The following is an 18,971-nucleotide window of genomic DNA, read 5'->3' on the forward strand; positions in this document are numbered from 1 at the left end:
CAATCCCCCTCCAAATTCTCCTAAAGCTGTTGGGCAATGGCCTCCTTCCACCAACCAGATGGAGCACAAGCCACCCCCTCTCAATGGCCTGCACTAATGCCTCAGCGGTCGCTGGAGAGAATCGCCTTGCATGCTGCCTGCTCTCTTCCTATGCCATCTCTCCCGCTGTGTTGGAAGTGGGCCGGGCCATCTGCGCACGCGCAAAGGAAATCACTGCGCCCTGAAGCACCATCTGCACCCAGGCAAATGTAAACGCGCCTGCTCATGCGTGAATTTTAAAACTTTTTTAAGCTGGGGTGCAAAAACCTCCTGGTGTTATGCCTGATTTTGCGCCCCATATCATCCAACCTCTTTTTTTGGCGAATTTTTCAAACGAGGGTGCAAACTTTTCCCAGGTGGCCCCAGAACTGCCTTGCTGCCATTAACGCGCTGAAATCACAGAAGCCAAAAATCAAGCCTTTAGATTTTGAACTATTGGGAAAGAAGAGAGGGAGAGTCCATACTCTAAATATTTAAATAATTGTCAGATGTATTGGTAAACAAAGTTTGACACCACAGTGGAATTGCAATCCATATGATGCCCACTGCTGCACTCTGGAGTCAGGTTGAACCCATCTCTATATTTTCAGTGCAAGTTTAATGTTGATGTGAAAAAGGAACTGCTTTTTGTCTCCAAATCTGAAGTGTAAATTCACCTTTACATGGATTATGTATTGACCAACTTGATAGACATATTGGTGACTGGGGGACTAACAAGCTTAATGAGGATTGTACTTTTTTTGTGAGGTATAATTTGTGTACTAATGTTCTAACAGAGTCTACATCCGAAACCTTACCTCATATGTTCTGTTCTCTCTACAAATGCTGATTGACTTGCTCAGTGCTACATTTTCTGCTTTTTCTTTTAGATTTATAGCATGTGTAGTTTTTTTTTGTTTCCATGTTTTAATATTGATAATTTTTGGTTAATCTAAATCTTAATATCACACACGTGCCACGCAATGACTGTCTCCAACAAGAGAGAGTCTAAGCACCACCACTTGACATTCAATGACAGTACCATCGCCCAGTCCCTCAGCATCAACATCCTGGGGGTCACCATTGACCAGAAACTTAACTGGACCAGCCACATAAATACTGTGGCTACAAGAGCAAGTCAGAGGCTGAGTATTCTGTGGCAAGTGTCTCACCTCCTGACTCCCCAAAGCCTTTCCACCATCTACAAGGCATAAGACAGGAATATGATTGAATACTTTTCACTTGCCTGGATGAGTGTAGCTCCATCCATACTCAAGAAGGTCGACACCATCCAGGATAAAGCAGTCCACTTGATTGGCGCCCCATTTACCACCTTCAACATTCACTCCCTCTACCACCGGCGTACGGTGGTCACAGTGTGTACCATCTACAAGATGCACCGCAGCAACTCGTCGTCTTCTTCAATAGCACCTCCCAAATCGGCAACTTCTACCATCTCGAAGGATAAGGGCAGCAGGCACATGGGAACACCATCACCTCCGAGTTCCCCTCCAAGTCGCACACAATCCTGACTTGGAAATATATCACCGTTCTATCATTGCAGCCGGGTCAAAATCCTGAAACCCCTTCCCTCACAGCACTGTGAGTACCTTCACCACATGACTGCAGCAGTCAAGAAGGCAGTTTACTATCACCTTCTCAAGGACAGTTAGGGATGGGCAATAAATGCTGGCCTTGCTAGTGATGGCCACATCCCAGCAGCAAATAAAATAAATGGAATGAACATATTTGACAGTATTATTGTAAAAAAAAACTCCAAGCAATTGTAGTCTGGTATTAATAACTTTTCACATTAATGACCACTTGCATAGGTCCAGGTTCATTGCATCTATATCAGTGCTGAACTAATTACTGATGTTATAGATTGTCAGTTTAAATGAATCTGTATAGTTCAGTGGTCTTGCCTGTGGAATAGGAGTGATTAATTCTTCTGTGCATTATCTCTGGCTTTGGGTGTATTGAGCAGTTTGTTTTCGATACTTACTGTGATGACCTGTTACCTAGTGATTAATAGTTTTACCCCACAGCAATAAACTTGAGTGTCTTAAGCACTTGATTTACAAATTGATTCTGTCAATAGCAGGCACTTTAGATAATCATCTATGTTCTTTTGTGAAAGTAACTGCCATAGTTCTTGTCAGAAATGTTGTCTGATTAGTATTTTAGACATTGCCTGTGCTCTTCTTACCCCGCCCCCCCATTGAAGAGTATGATTAATGTTTTTTTTTTGGACCAAATCAAATGGTAGCCTCTCCATTTCTTGAAGCAGTGTTAATAATATTTTGTAGTATGGGATTTTCCTTTTAAGATTAAATATTGGTTGAAATTATTTAAGTTTTCTTTAAGAAAGCTTAACCCTCATTTATATAGCATCTTGTATCTTCTGAAATCAAACTGCTTTACAAGCAATAAATTATTTTCAAATTGCAATTACTGTTAGTTCGGCAAAAACCTGATAGTTTTGTATTAGCAAGGTCAGTAAGTCCAGCAAATATGATGATTGACTAGTTAATCACTTTGGTGTTTCTTGAGGGAGGAATGGTAACATTTATAATGCCTATTTTTAACATCTTTTCTGTATAGATTTGTCCCTGCTGAGATTTATTAGTGCTGAATTGACACGAGGCTATCTTTTGGAACACAATGAAGCCAAGTACAAAGAAAGGAGGGAGAGAGTGTACACATGTTTGCGAATTCCTCGAGAACTGGAAAAGGTACGGTTCTTTACTTTTGTAGGTTTGTGGACTAAATTTGACTCTGCCTTAACATTTTTGTTTGCTTTTACTTGTTATTTATCACACACTAGAAGTGTAGAATACTTTCAAGTACACGGTAAGAAAGTGACCAACTGTACAAAAATATACAATAGTCTAAATAGGAATTATCTTATTTAGCTGTCTATCAATATTTTTAACTTGGGAGGAGGAAGGGTGGTGTCAACCGCATTTTATTATAACCTGACTATCTGTTAAAGATTATTGCTATAATCTACTCCACTGCAATTTATAATGGACACAAACGTAACCAGTATTTGCAGCCATGTTCAGTCCTTTTACAATGATCTTGCAACTTTTTCCTTACACAGCATTAAAAATGCCATGATCAGAAGTTACAAAGTTCATGTAGTACTGCCATTTTTCAATAATGGTTGCTGTATTGTAAAATTTACATGGTGTATACTAGTGATAGTTGTATAAACTTGCGGATGTACAAGTAATTGTCAACTACTGAATGAATTAACAGTTAGAAATTCAGCAATACTTTTAACCTTTATGCTAGTTCTCTTTCAATCATTGATTAGAAACAAAGTCACATTTTAGTGACTGAAGATGCAAGTATATTTAAACAGAAATCATTTAGTGACACAAATTAAATGTCTTTACTATAGTTTTGGCTTTATTGCTGTCCTTTAAATCAGTCATAATGCGTAAGGAATTTAAAACCTAGATGCAGAATCTTGAACTCAACTTGACTGAGAAATGTTTCAAGTTTCATTTGGCTATCTGAAAATCTTGAGGGAGCAGCCAAGTTACTTTCATACAAATGTAGATTGTATGTTTGACATTCTGTTATTATCAAATGTAGTTGACAGTTATTCAAATCCAAAAATTCCAGGCAACAGTTTTCAGGGGTAACAGCTGGTGTTTTCTGAATCTTGGAGATGGTTTGGAATTCTCGAATATATTAATCCAGAGTGTATGTAATATATAGGAGTAGTGTTTTTGCCAAATTTTGCTGGTTCACGGATGATTTTACATTTAGGATTATGCAAATGAGTGAACAGAAAATTAATTTCGGGAAAACTAACGCAATTTGCGCCCGGATTGCCAATTGTACCCAAAACGGTAACTGTATTCTGCAAAAAAAAACCTTAGCATTAGATACCGATATTTATTTTTCCTTTTGAGGAGTCAATAATTGGATGTCTACTATTTATCAGTATAGAATCATAGAATAGTTATAACACATAAGGTGGCCATTTGGTCCATCGAGCCTGTGCCGGAATATATTAAAATTGGTACTTGCGTCAGCGCTATTGAAAATCGCTCAGTAATCTTTTCTGAAAGAAATTCCAATGTTAAGTTAAAATGTCCCCACTTTCCTGTTGCAATTGCCAGTTCTATTTCCTTGTAACCAAGGTGGTGCTGTATGACTTCTGATAATCTGATCACTTATCTTGTAACGTCTCACGACATGATCTGTATTAATTTTTCCCTACAAATCACTCAAAATTATTCCTAAAAAAAAAAGTTAATTACATTTTTTTCTCTGCAACTAAAATATATGTTTAAAATTAGCTTTGAAATAAACAAAACAAAAACATTTCACAGTGACGCAATTAAATCTATCTATTGATTTGCCTTTTGTGTCTTTTAATGCCTGTATTGAAGTTTTTGTTTGAAGGTCTCGGCCTCTCCCAAAAGCATGACTTGGACTTGATAATTTTGCCCAACCCTGTGACTCTGTTTAAATGCAGATTGTGCAGTCAGTACTTGACGTGTTGATATTGAAGTGTCCTATTTTGCTGGAAGCATCAGTATTGTTCTCTCTGATGGAATATTTTTCTTTAGGGGAGGTGCAACGAGACCTGGGTGTCATGGTACATCAGTCATTGAAAGTTGGCATGCAGGTGCAGCAGGCGGTGAAGAAGGCAAATGGTATGTTGGCCTTCATAGCTAGGGGATTTGAGTATAGGAGCAGGGAGATCTTACTGCAGTTGTACAGGGCCTCAGTGAGGCCTCACCTGGAATATTGTGTTCAGTTTTTGCCTCCTAATCTGAGGAAGGATGTTCTTGCTATTGAGGGAGTGCAGCGAAGGTTCACCAGTCTGATTTCCGGGATAGCAGGACTGACATATGAGAATAGACAGGATCATCTTGGCCTGTATTCACTGGAGTTTAGAAGGATGAGAGGGGATCTCATAGAAACATATAAAATTCTGACGGGACTGGACAGGTTAGATGCAGGAAGAATGTTCCCGATGTTGGGGAAGTCCAGAACCAAGGGTCACAGTCTAAGGATAAGGGGTAAGCCATTTAGGACTGAGATGGGGAGAAACTTCTTCACTCAGAGAGTTGTTAACCTATGGAATTCCCTGCCGCAGAGAGTTGTTGATGCCAGCTCATTGGATATATTCAAGGGAGAGTTAGATATGGCCCTTACGGCTCAAGGGATCAATGGGAATGGAGAGAAAGCAGGAAAGGGGTTCTGAGGTGAATGATCAGCCATGATCTTATTGAATGGTGGTGCAGGCTCAAAGGGCCGAATGGCCTACTCCTGCACCTATTTTCTATGTTTCTATGTTAGCATTGAGTAGTTGTTGCTCAATTATTTTCAAAACTGTTTGAGGAAAAGCTAGAAGACAACTTCAAAAACTTTTCTCAGGTAAAGGTCATAATTTTTGAGGTTGTGTGTGCTCTTAAAGTGCACTGAAATATTCACCTCTTGTAGTTTTGTGTTCTATAAACTTTAGAAAGTATATTAAGCCAAGAGTGTTTCCCTTATCCCAATAGATCCTTATCTAAAAAAGTGATGCATTTTGAACCATGAACCATGAACCAAACAGAAAACCTTTTAATTATCTTGCCTGTTTTAACAGTAAATCTTCTACTTGCTGATGCCTCTGAGGCAGTAAGAGAAGCAGAGTATCTTGCCTCATGCTAATTTGATCTCTTTATAAAGAAAAATAGACAAGTTGATTTTTAAAATTAAAATAAAGAGGGGCCAAAATTGCCCCCCTCTTTAAGGTCCATTACCGCCTCTAATGGGACGGTAACGCCTTTCCGATGGGAGGCAGGCGGATGGTCTGACCCATCTGAAATTGCCTCTGGGCTGGAGGCGGCAAAAACGGGTACGCGTCGACCCCTTACCACCCAGCGGCGACCCCTTTTGGTCCCGCAGGAGTGGAGGCGCCGCCGCTTGGTGCCCCCCACAGCTTTTCTCGGCGGAAGCTGCCATTGGCTGGGCGGCGCATCTACCCTGAAATGGGAGGGCACGCTGCCGTGGCCGGCGTTTTATTTTAATTGTCGGCCAACTCTGATTTTTTTTGCGCCCAACCCTGTGACTCTGTTTAAATGCAGATTGTGCAGTCAGCACTTGAAGTGTTGGTACTTGAAGTGTCCTATTTTCCTGGAAGCATCAGTATTATTCTCTCTGATGGAATATTTTTCTTTAGCATTGAGTAGTTGTTGCTCAATTGTTTTCAAAACTATTTGAGGAAAAGCGACATTGCTACGCGTCAACGCGTGCCTTCCGCCCTTGCTTCCGGCGCACTTCCGCCCTATAGCCGCCCTAAATACCACCGCAACGATTTCAAAAAGTTAGAGGCCAATTTCCCTCTCTCCTCCACCCTATGGATTCGGGTGGAGAGCTTTCATTTAATTCGAATTATCCGCCCCAATAGGGCGGAGGGCAATTTGTAGCCCAGATTCTTTTAAGGAAATGGATAGGAGCAGAATAGGGAAGAAGATTGAGAGTACCCTGGCCTCTAGTCATCTACCCATGAAGAGAAGAGTGGAAAGTGGATCGTAAGTTAAGGGCATGGTGCGTGACAGTGGAGGCCAAATTTACGCAAGTGGTTCTTCAACAACAACAACCTGTATTTATATAACGCCTTTAACGTAGTGAAACGTCCCAAGGCACTTCACAGGAATATTGAGATAAAAGGTTTGACGCCGAGCCACATAAAGAGAAATTAGGACAGGTGACCCAAAGCTAGGTCAAAGAGGTAGATTTTAAGGAGTACCTTGAAGGAAGAAAGAGAGACGGAGAGGTTTAGGCAGGGAATTCCAGAGCTTGAGGCCTAGACAACAGAGGGCACGGCCACCAATGGTTGAGCAATTATAATCCGGATTGCTCAAGAGGGCAGAATTAGACGAGCGCCGATATCTCGGGGGGTTGTGGGGCTGGAAGTGATTACAGAGATAGAAGGGGCAAGGCCATAGAGGGATTTGAAAACCAGAATGAGAATTTTGAAATCGAGGCGTTATTTAACCGGGAGCTAATGCAGGTCAGCGAGCACAGGAGTGCTGGGTGCGGGTTAGGACACAGGCAGCTGAGTTTTGGATTACCTCTAGTTTACATAAGGTAGAATGTGGGAGGCCAGCCAGGACTGCGTTGGAAAAGTCAGGTCTCGAGGTAACAAAAGCATGGATGAAGTCTTCAGCTGCGGGATGAGCTGAGTCAAGGACAGAGACAGGTGATGTTACGGAGGTGGAAATAGGCAGACTTAGTTCTGCTGCAGACATATGGTCGAAAGCACCAAGGTTGCGAGCAGTCTGGTTCAGCCTCAAACAGATGTTAGGGAGCGGGATGGAGTCAGTGGCTAGGGAACGGAGCTCATGGCGGGGACTGAAAACAATGGCTTCGGTCTTTCCATTATTGAATTGGAGAACATTTCTGCTCATCCAGAACTGGATGTCGGACAAGCAGTCTGACAATTTAGAGACTGTGGAAGGGTCGAGAGATATGGTAGTGAGGTAAAGCTGGGTGTCATCAGCATACATGTGGAAACTGACGGTTTGATTCCGGATGATGTCGCCAAGGGGCAACATGTAGATGAGAAATAAGAGGGGGTCAAGGATAGATCCTTGGGGGATACCAGAGGTAACAATGCAGGGCGACTACATCTGCAGTTAGTGTCTGCAGCTCAACGAACTTCGGCTCCGAGTTGAGGAGCTGGAGTCCGAGCTGCAAACATTGCGAGACATCAGGGAAGGAGAAAGTTACCTGGACCTTTTGCACCAGGAGGCAGCCACATCCTCTCGATTAAATACTTCAGAATTGACACGTGGTCAGGGACAGGAGGGTGTGACTGCGAGTGAGGAAGGTACGGGCATCCAGGAGATAGTATTGCAGGAGCCTCAGTCCATGCACTTGTCCAATAGATTTGAGGTTCTTGTAACCCTTGTGGACAAGTGTGCAGACTGTGGGTTGGATGAGCAGACTGACCAAGGCACAGTGATGCAGAAAGCCATTCAATTGGGGGGAGTAAAAAGGCAGGTGGTTGTAGTAGGGGACAGTATAGTTAGGGGACTAGATAGGGTTCTCTGCAGCCGAGAGCATGCGTCCCGAAGGCTGTGTTGCCTACCTGGTGCTAGGGTAAAGGACGACATCTGGCTGGAGAAGAACTTGGAGTGGGAGGGGGAGGCTCCAGTTGTCATGGTACACGTAGGCACCAATGACAAAGATAGGACTAAAAGAGATTCTGCTGAGAGTTTGAACAGCTAGGGACTAAATTGAAAAGCAGAACCAGAAAGGTAATAATCTCTGCATTATTACCTGAGCCATGAGCAAATTGGCATAGGGAGAATAGAATCAGGGAGATGAATGCGTGGCTCGGAGGTTGGTGTGGGAGAAGTGGGTTTCGATTCATGGGCACTGGCACCAATACTCGGGAAAGAGAGAGCTGTTCCGTGGGGACGGACTACATCTGAACTATGCTGGGACCAGAGTTCTAGCAAACCGACTAACGAGGGAGGTAGACAGAGCTTTAAACCAAATAAAGGGGTGGGTGGGGGAGGGGGGGCGCAGGGGAGGACGGTTGCAGTGGAGAGCAATCTTGTTATATATGAATAAAGAGTCTGACTGGATACTGTGAGCTCAAAGTAAAGTGAGACCTTAGTCTTTTATTGCAGGTCTCCAGGGTGCCCCTCCAGCCTGTGAGGCCTCCTTAAGTACCTGTACTTCCAAGGGATTGTGGGATCTCTTGGGACTCCAGGGGATGAACCCTCTGGTGGCTGTACAAGGTATATACAAGTTTACATACATAACACACCTAGAATGCTAAAGAGAAAAGAAAAGGAAGCAATGCAGAAAAGTGATTGTGGTAAGGATAACCAGATTATGTCAGGAAGGGTCAGAGCATACAAACAAAAGAGTACACTAGCAAATAGGGCCCAGGTTAGAAAAAATAGCGATAAGACAAATAGGGCTATAGTACAAAATAAGTTAAGATGTCTAATAATTTTAAAAAGCCAAATTTAAAAGCATTGTATCTGAATGCACGAAGCATCTGTAATAAGGTAGACGAATTAACAGCGCAAATAGATGTAAATGGATACGATCTATTTGCAGTTACGGAGACATGGTTGCAGTGTGACCAGGGTTGGGAAGTGAATATCCAAGAATATTCGATATTTAGGAAGGACAGGCAAAAAGGAAGAGGGGGTGGTGTGGCGTTGTTAGTAAAGGATGAAATCCGAGCAACAGTGAGAAAGGATATTGGCTCAGAAAATCAAGATGTAGAATCAGCCTGGGTGGAGCTAAGGAGCACCAAGGGGCAGAAAACATTGGTGGGAGTTGTCTATACGCCTCCAAACAGTAGTGGTAGTGTAGGGAACGGCATCATACAGGAAATTAGAGATGCATGTAGCAAGGATACTACAGTAATTGTAGGTGACTTTAATCCACATATGGACTGGCCAAACCAAATTAGTAATAATACTGTGGCAGATAAATTCCTGGAGTGTGTACGAGATGGTTTTTTACACCAGTATATTGAGGAGCCTACTAGGGAACAGGCTACATGATTGAATTTCTTATTAAGATAGAAAGTGAAGTAGTCCAATCCGAAACTAGGGTCCGAAATCGAAACAAAGGAAACTACGAAGGTATGAGGAATGAATTGGCTATGATAGATTGGGAAGATTCATTACGATTCACTAGGCTGATTCCGGAGATGAGGGGGTTACCTTATGATGATAGATTGAGTAGACTGGGTCTTTACTCGTTGGAGCTCAGAAGGATGAGGGGTGATCTTATAGAAACATTTAAAATAATGAAAGGGATCGACAAGATAGAGGCAGAGAGGTTGTTTCCTCTGGTCGGGGAGACTAGAACTAGGGGGCACAGCCTCAAAATACGGGGGAGCCAATTTAAAACCGAGTTGAGAAGGAATTTCTTCACCCAGCGGGTTGTGAATCTGTGGAATTCTCTGCCCAAGGAAGCAGTTGAGGCTAGCTCATTGAATGTATTCAAATCACAGATCGATAGATTTTTAACCAATAAGGGAATTAAGGGTTATGGGGAGCGGGCGGCTTAGTGGAGCTGAGTCCACGGCCAGATCAGCCATGATCTCGAGGGGCTAGATGTACTCCTGTTCCTAATTCTTATGTTCTTATGTTCTTATTTAGACAGGCTGTGAAAATTCAGACACCAAGTCAGAGATGCTACGTGAGTGGGAGCATGTTGCATTTTCAAGCCTACAAAAATCTTCACTTGCTCCATTCTAAGTTAGTTTGGAGTATGTTTTCACTGTGGAAACTTTCAAATCAGGCGTCAGTGGCCGGACACGCTCCCTTTTGAAAAAAAAATTCAGTTCCAAAGTGAAACTGTTCTACCTGACTAGAACTGCAGAAAACTAGAATTCCGATTTCTAAGATACTCCGTTCTACACCAGTTGCTCCTAAAAATCAGGAGCAAATCATGTGGAAACTTGGGGCCAATGTCACTTTATTTTGGCAGACAGCAACAAGCTCTTGGCTTTAAGCCAGGTCTTTGTCCTTCTGAGACCACATGGTCAAAATGGCTGTACTTATACCTGGATCAATTTACAGAAAAGAACTTGCCTTCTTTGACCTTATTGGCTCAATTAATAGTCTTTTAACCTTTTAATTGGCTCGCTACCCAAAGGTCCTAAAATGTCAAGTTGATTGATGACTTAATGCAACATGCTCCCACTCACGTAGCATCTCTGACTTGGTGTCTGAATTTTCACAGCCTGTCTAAATAAGAACATAAGAACATAAGAATTAGGAACAGGAGTACATCTAGCCCCTCGAGATCATGGCTGATCTGGCCGTGGACTCAGTTCCACTAAGCCGCCCGCTCCCCATAACCCTTAATTCCCTTATTGGTTAAAAATCTATCTATCTGTGACTTGAATACATTCAATGAGCTAGCCTCAACTGCTTCCTTGGGCAGAGAATTCCACAGATTCACAACCCTCTGGGAGAAGAAATTCCTTCTCAACTCGGTTTTAAATTGGCTCCCCCGTATTTTGAGGCTGTGCCCCCTAGTTCTAGTCTCCCCAACCAGTGGAAACAACCTCTCTGCCTCTATCTTGTCTATCCCTTTCATTATTTTAAATGTTTCTATAAGATCACCCCTCATCCTTCTGAACTCCAACGAGTAAAGACCCAGTCTACTCAATCTATCATCATAAGGTAAGCCCCTCATCTCCGGAATCAGCCTAGTGAATCGTCTCTGTACCCCCTCCAAAGCCAGTATATCCTTCCTTAAGTAAGGCGACCAAAACTGCACGTAGTACTCCAGGTGCGGCCTCACCAATACCCTATACAGTTGCAGAAGGACCTCCCTGCTTTTGTACTCCATCCCTCTTGCAATGAAGGCCAACATTCCATTCGCCTTCCTGATTACCTGCTGCACCTGCAAACTAACTGTTTGGGATTCATGCATGCACAATGACCCCAGGTCCCGCTGCACCGCAGCATGTTGTAATTTCTCCCCATTCAAATAGTATTCCCTTTTTTTGTTTTTTTTCCCAAGGTGGATGACCTCACACTTTCCGACATTGTATTCCATCTGCCAAACCTTAGCCCATTCGCTTAACCTATCTAAATCTCTTTGCAGACTCTCTGTGTCCTCTACACAACCCGCTTTCCCACTAATCTTTGTGTCATCTGCAAATTTTGTTACACTACACTCTGTCCCCTCTTCCAGGTCATCTATGTATATTGTAAACAGTTGTGGTCCCAGCACCGATCCCTGTGGCACACCACTAACCACCGATTTCCAACCCGAAAAGGACCCATTTATCCCAACTCTCTGCTTTCTGTTCGCCAGCCAATTCTCTATCCATGCTAATACATTTCCACTGACCCCGCCTTTACCTTTATCTTCTGCAGTAACCTTTTGTGTGGCACCTTATCGAATGCCTTTTGAAAATCTAAATACACCACATCCATCCGTACACCTCTATCCACCATGCTCGTTATATCCTCAAAGAATTCCAGTAAATTAGTTAAACATGATTTACCCTTCATGAATCCATGCTGCGTCTGCTTGATTGCACTATTCCTATTTAGATGTCCCGCTATTTCTTCCTTAATGATAGTTTCAAGCATTTTCCCCACTACAGATGTTAAACTAACCGGCCAGTAGTTACCTGCCTTTTGTCTGCCCCCTTTTTTAAACAGAGGCGTTACATTAGTTGCTTTCCAATCCGCTGGTATCTCCCCAGAGTCCAGAGAATTTTGGTAGATTATAACGAATGCATCTGCTGTAACTTCCGCCATCTCTTTTTTAATACCCTGGGATGCATTTCATCAGGACCAGGGGACTTGTCTACCTTGAGTCCCATTAGCCTGTCCAGCACTACCCCACTAGTGATAGTGATTGTCTCCAGGTCCTCCCTTCCCACATTCCTGTGACCAGCAATTTCTGGCATGGTTTCTGTGTCTTCCACTGTGAAGACCGAAGCAAAATAATTGTTTAAGGTCTCAGCTATTTCCACATTTCCCATTATTAAATCCCCCTTCTCATCTTCTAAGGGACCAACATTTACTTTAGTCACTCTTTTCCGTTTTATATATCTGTAAAAGCTTTTACTATCTGTTTTTATGTTTTGCGCAAGTTACTTTCGTAATCTATCTTTCCTTTCTTTATTGCTTTCTTAGTCATTCTTTGCTGTCGTTTAAAATTTTCCCAATCTTCTATTTTCCCACTAACCTTGACCACCTTATACGCATTGGTTTTTAATTTGATACTCTCCTTAATTTCCTTGGTTATCCACGGCTGGTTATCCCTTCTCTTACCGCCCTTTTTCATTGGAATATATTTTTGTTGAGCACTATGAAAGAGCTCCTTAAAAGTCTTCCACTGTTCCTCAATTGTGCCACCGTTTAGTCTGTGTTTCCAGTCTACTTGAGCCAACTCTGCCCTCATCCCACTGTAGTCCCCTTTGTTTAAGCATAGTACGCTCGTTTGAGACACTACTTCCTCACCCTCAATCTGTATTACAAATTCAACCATACTGTGATCACTCATTCCGCGAGGATCTTTTACGAGGAGATCGTTTATTATTCCTGTCTCATTACAGAGGACCAGATCTAAGATAGCTTGCTCCCTTATAGGTTCTGTAACATACTGTTCTAAGAAACAATCCCGTATGCATTCTATGAATTCCTCCTTCAGGCTACCCCGTGCGATTTGATTTGACCAATCGATATGTAGGTTAAAATCCCCCATGATTACTGCTGTTCCTTTTTCACATGCCTCCATTATTCCCTTGATTATTGCCCACCCCACCGTGAAGTTATTATTTGGGGGCCTATAAACTACGCCCACCAGTGACTTTTTCCCCTTACTATCTCTAATCTCTATCCACAATGATTCAACATTTTGTTCATTAGAGCCAATATCGTCTCTCATAACTGCCCTGATATCATCCTTTATTAACAGAGATACCCCACCTCCTTTCCCTTCTTGTCTATCTTTCCGAATCGTCAGATACCCCTGTATGTTTAATTCCCAGTCTTGGGCACCCTGCAACCACGTTTCTGTAATGGCCACCAAATCATACCCATTTGTAATGATTTGTGCCGTCAACTCATTTACTTTATTTCGAAAGCTGCGTGCGTTTAGGTAGAGTGTTTTAATACTCGTTTTTAAACCATGATTTTTAGTTTTGACCCCTCCTGCAGCCCCTTTACATTCAATGGCCCTTTTTGTTTTTTGCCTTGGGTTTTTCTGCCCTCCACTTTTACTCCTCTCCTTTCTGTCTTTTGCTTTTGTCTCCTTTTTGTTTCCCTCTGTCTCCCTGCATTGGTTCCCATCCCCCTGCCACATTAGTTTAACTCCTCCCCAACAGCACTAGCAAACACTCCCCCTAGGACATTGGTTCCGGTCTTGCCTAGGTGCAGACCGTCTGGTTTGTACTGGTCCCACCTCCCCCAGAACCGGTTCCAATGCCCCAGGAATTTGAATCCCTCCCTGCTGCACCACTGCTCAAGCCACGTATTCATCTGAGCTATCCTGCGATTCTTACTCTGACTAGCACGTGGCACTGGTAGCAATCCTGAGATTACTACTTTTGAGGTCCTACGTTTTAATTTAGCTCCTAGCTCCTTAAATTCGTCTCGTAAGACCTCATCCCTTTTTTTACCTATATCGTTGGTACCAATGTGCACCACGACAACTGGCTGTTCACCCTCCCTTTTCAGACTGTCCTGCACCCGCTCCGAGACATCCTTGACCCTTGCACCGGGGAGGCAACATACCATCCTGGAGTCTCGGTTGCGGCTGCAGAAACGCCTATCTATTCTCCTTACAATCGAATCCCCTATCACTATCGCTCTCCCACTCTTTTTCCTGCCCTCCTGTGCAGCAGAGCCAGCCACGGTGCCATGAACTTGGCTGCTGCTGCCCTCCCCTGATGAGTCATTCCCCTCAACAGTACTCAAAACGGTGTATCTGTTTTGCAGGGGCATGACCGCAGGGGGCCCCTGCACTACCTTCCTTGCACTGCTCTTCCTGCTGGTCTTCCATTCCCTAGCTGGCTATGGACCCTTCACCTGCGGTAAGACCAACTCACTAAACGTGCTATTCACGTCATTCTCAGCATCGTGGATGCTCCAAAGTGAATCCACCCTCAGCTCCAATTCCACAACGCGGTCTGTCAGGAGCTGGGGGCGGATACACTTCCTGTACACGTAGTCGTCAGGGACACTGGAGGCGTCCCTGAGTTCCCACATGGTACAGGAGGAGCATATCACGTGACCAAGCTCTCCTGCCATGACTTAACCCTTAGATACACTTAAATTGGCAACAACAATGCTAAAGTTTACTCACTGTTATAGAAATGCAGCCTGTTTTAATTCTCTATCAATCCCCCTTTGATTCTTTCACAAACTGAATCATAAAACATCAGATATCACTGGTTAACATTCTCCAAAATAATTTCATACATGTTAATAGAGTTTTCTTCTAAAATTTGTTGATGTGTTTCGCCACATGTCCGGACTGGTAGCTTCCACACAAATTTACACCAACCCGAGTTCCATCGTGGCCACAATGGAAGTCTGGTTTTAGTAGGTTAATTAACCTTATTCCAATTTAATCCAAATCAATATCTTAATTCAACCAGTAAACAACCTTCCCTTAAGCATAACATACCACTGTGCCACGTACAGACGGTCTGCTGGGACCTGCAAGGTGTCTCACATGCGGGACAGCAGCTACAGCCGCCTGGTCGCAACAACATTTAATCAACATAAACAAACAATATAAAAGTAAAACAATTACAACAAATAGAATTAAACCTTCCACCAATGAAGTTCCTATTGAACCGAACCATTCAATGGCTCCACTCCACAAAGTGAATGATGGGGGTTGCTTAACTTTTTCTACCTCCTTTTGGATATGCTCCGCTAAGTGGGTAATTTCTTCAGAGCTATCTGGGATATATGTGCAACACTCAGTTCCGAGTAGGGTGCAAGTACCTCCCTTTTCAGCCACGATGTAATCAAGGGCCAGTTTATTCTGTCGGGCTACTGTGCGGATTGCTACCATTTCTGCATTGATTTTAACTAGGGCCTCTGAGGTATCATTGGCTACCCGTTCCACAATGGATGCCATGTTAATGGATTCCCTTGCCAGTCTGGCGGTCCCATACCTGGGGATAAGAATGGCAAAGAACCTCTCTGTTTCTGTGATAGCTCTCTTAGGACGGTGTAAATATTCCGACAGTGACTTTATATGATACATATAAGGCACAATGTAGGCTAAATAGCATGATCCCATCCAATTCTGGGGCAGCCAAGGGTAGGCCTTGTGGCCACACACCCAATAGATGCCATTATATGCAATGAATGTTAGCTGTTCCTTTGTCATCAACACTCCTGGGCCTGTCCAGGCTTTTCCATCTGTTTTATTCAGAATCCCCGTTACGTTAAGAACTCCCACATTGGCCCAGTTTGGACGGTTCTGTGGCTTGATTAGAAACATAGAAACATAGAAAATAGGTGCAGGAGCAGGCCATTCGGCCCTTCTAGCCTGCTCGGCCATTCAATGAGTTCATGGCTGAACATGCAACTTCAGTACCCCATTCCTGCTTTCTCACCATACCCCTTGATCCCCTTAGTAGTAAGGACTACATCTAACTCCTTTTTGAATATATTTAGTGAATTGGCCTCAACAACTTTCTGTGGTAGAGAATTCCACAGATTCACCACTCTCTGGGTGAAGAAGTTCCTCCTCATCTCGGTCCTAAATGGCTTACCCCTTATCCTTAGACTGTGACCCCTGGTTCTGGACTTCCCTAACATTGGGAACATTCTTCCTGCATCTAACCTGTTTAAACCCATCAGAATTTTAAGCGTTTCTATGAGGTCCCCTCTCATTCTTCTGAACTCCAGTGAATACAAGCCCAGTTGATCCAGTCTTTCTTGAGAGGTCAGTCCCGCCATCCCGGGAATCAGTTTGGTGAACCTTCACTGCACTCCCTCAAGAGCAAGAATGCCCTTCCTCAGGTTAGGAGACCAAAACTGTACACAATACTCCAGGTGTGGCATCACCAATGCCCTGTACAACTGTAGCAACACCTCCCTGCCCCTGTACTCAAATCCCCTCGCTATGAAGGCCAACATGCCATTTGCTTTCTTAACCGCCTGCTGTACCTGCATGCCAACCTTCAATGACTGATGTACCATGACACCCAGGTCTCGTTGCATCTCCCCTTTTCCTAATCTGTCACCATTCAGATAATAGTCTGTCTCTCTGTTTTTACCACCAAAGTGGATAACCTCACATTTATCCACATTATATTTCATCTGCCATGCATTTGCCCACTCACCTAACCTATCCAAGTCGCTCTGCAGCCTCATAGCTTCCTCTTCGCAGCTCACACTGCCACCTAACTTAGTGTCATCCGCAAATTTGGAGATGCTACATTTAATCCCCTCGTCTAAATCATTAATGTACAGTGTAAACAGCTGGGGCCCCAGCACAGAACCTTGCGGTACCCCACTAGTCACTGCCTGCCATTCTGAAAAGTACCCATTTACTCCTACTCTTCGCTTCCTGTCTGACAACCAGTTCTCAATCCATGTCAGCACACTACCCCCAATCCCATGTGCTTTAACTTTGTACATTAATCTCTTGTGTGGGACCTTGTCGAAAGCCTTCTGAAAGTCCAAATATACCACATCAACTGGTTCTCCCTCGTCCACTCTACTGGAAACATCCTCAAAAAATTCGAGAAGATTTGTCAAGAATGATTTCCCTTTCACAAATCCATGCTGACTTGGACCTATCATGTCACCTCTTTCCAAATGCGCTGCTATGACATCCTTAAAAATTGATTTCATCATCTTACCCACTACCGATGTCAGGCTGACCGGTCTATAATTCCCTGGGGTTACATTGGCTACCCCCCACTCCATAGGAACTGATCCAGAGTCAATGGAATGTTGGAAAATGACTGTCAATGCATCTGCTATTTCCAAGGCCACCTCCTTAAGTACTCTGGGATGCAGTCCATCAGGCCCTGGGGATTTATCGGCCTTCAATCCCATCAATTTCCCCAACACAATTTCCCGACTAATAAGGATTTCCCTCAGTTCCTCCTCCTTACTTAGACCCTCTGACCCCTCTTATATCCGGAAGGTTGTTAATGTCCTCCTTAGTGAATACCGAACCAAAGTACTTGTTTAATTTGTCCGCCATTTCTTTGTTCCCCGTTATGACTTCCCCTGATTCTGACTGCAGGGGACCGACGTTTGTTTTTACTAACCTTTTTATCTTTACATATCTATAGAAACTTTTGCAATCCGTCTTAATGTTCCCTGCAAGCTTCATCTCGTACTCCATTTTCCCTGCCCTAATCAAACCCTTTGTCCTCCTCTGCTGAGTTCTAAATTTCTCCCAGTCTCCGGGTTCACTGCTATTTCTGGCCAATTTGTATGCCACTTCCTTGGCTTTAATACTATCCCTGATTTCCCTTGATAGCCACGGTTGAGCCACCTTCCCTTTTTTTATTTTTACGACAGACAAGAATGTATAATTGTTGTAGTTCATCCATGCGGTCTCTAAATGTCTGCCATTGCCCATCCACAGTCAACCCCCGAAGTATCATTCGCCAATCAATCCTAGCCAATTCACGCCTCATACCTTCAAAGTTACCCTTCTTTAAGTTCTGGACCTTGGTCTCTGAATTAACTGTTTCATTCGCCATCCTAATGCAGAATTCCACCATATTATGGTCACTCTTCCCTAAGGGGCCTCGCACAACGGGATTGCTAATTAATCCTCTCTCATTACACAACACCCAGTCTAAGATGGCCTCCCCCCTAGTTGGTTCCTCGACATATTGGTCTAGAAAACCATCCCTTATGCACTCCAGGAAATCCTCCTCCACCGTATTGCTTCCAGTTTGGTTAGCCCAATCTATGTGCATATTAAAGTCACCCATTATAACTGCTGCACCCTTATTGCATGCACCCCTAATTTCCTGTTTGATGCCCTCCCCAACATCACTACTACTGTTTGGAGGTCTGTACACAACTCCCAATAATGATTTTTGCCCTTTGGTGTTCTGCAGCTCTACCCATATAGATTCCACATCATCGAAGCTAATGTCCATTCTAACTATTCCATTAATCTCCTCTTTAAACAGCAATGCTACACCACCTCCTTTTCCTTTTATTCTATCCTTCCTGAATGTTGAATAACCTTGGATGTTGAGTTCCCAGCCCTGATCATCCTGGAGCCATGTCTCCGTAATCCCAATCACATCATATTTGTTAACATCTATTTGCTCAGTTAATTCATCCACCTTATTATGGATACTCCTTGCATTAAGACACAAAGCCTTCAGGCTTGTTTTTTTAACACCCTTTGTCCTTTTAGAATTTTGCTGTACAGTGGCCCTTTTTGTTTTTTGTCTTGGGTTTCTCTGCCCTCCACTTTTCCTC

General features: G+C 43.4%; 1 protein-coding gene across 3 annotated transcripts in view; it reads left to right on the forward strand.

The window, feature by feature from the left end:
* tapt1b (transmembrane anterior posterior transformation 1b) overlaps positions 1-18,971 on the forward strand; it is a 253,864-nt gene that overhangs the window by 24,226 nt on the left and 210,667 nt on the right. For all 3 annotated transcript variants that reach the window (XM_070870858.1, XM_070870861.1, XM_070870863.1), the window contains exon 2: positions 2,623-2,753. In XM_070870858.1, coding sequence (XP_070726959.1) covers positions 2,623-2,753 — 131 coding nt within the window. The remainder of the gene's footprint in view (positions 1-2,622; positions 2,754-18,971) is intronic.

This window comes from Pristiophorus japonicus, chromosome 2, assembly GCF_044704955.1.
Source record: "Pristiophorus japonicus isolate sPriJap1 chromosome 2, sPriJap1.hap1, whole genome shotgun sequence".
In the NCBI taxonomy this organism is placed as follows: domain Eukaryota; kingdom Metazoa; phylum Chordata; class Chondrichthyes; family Pristiophoridae; genus Pristiophorus; species Pristiophorus japonicus.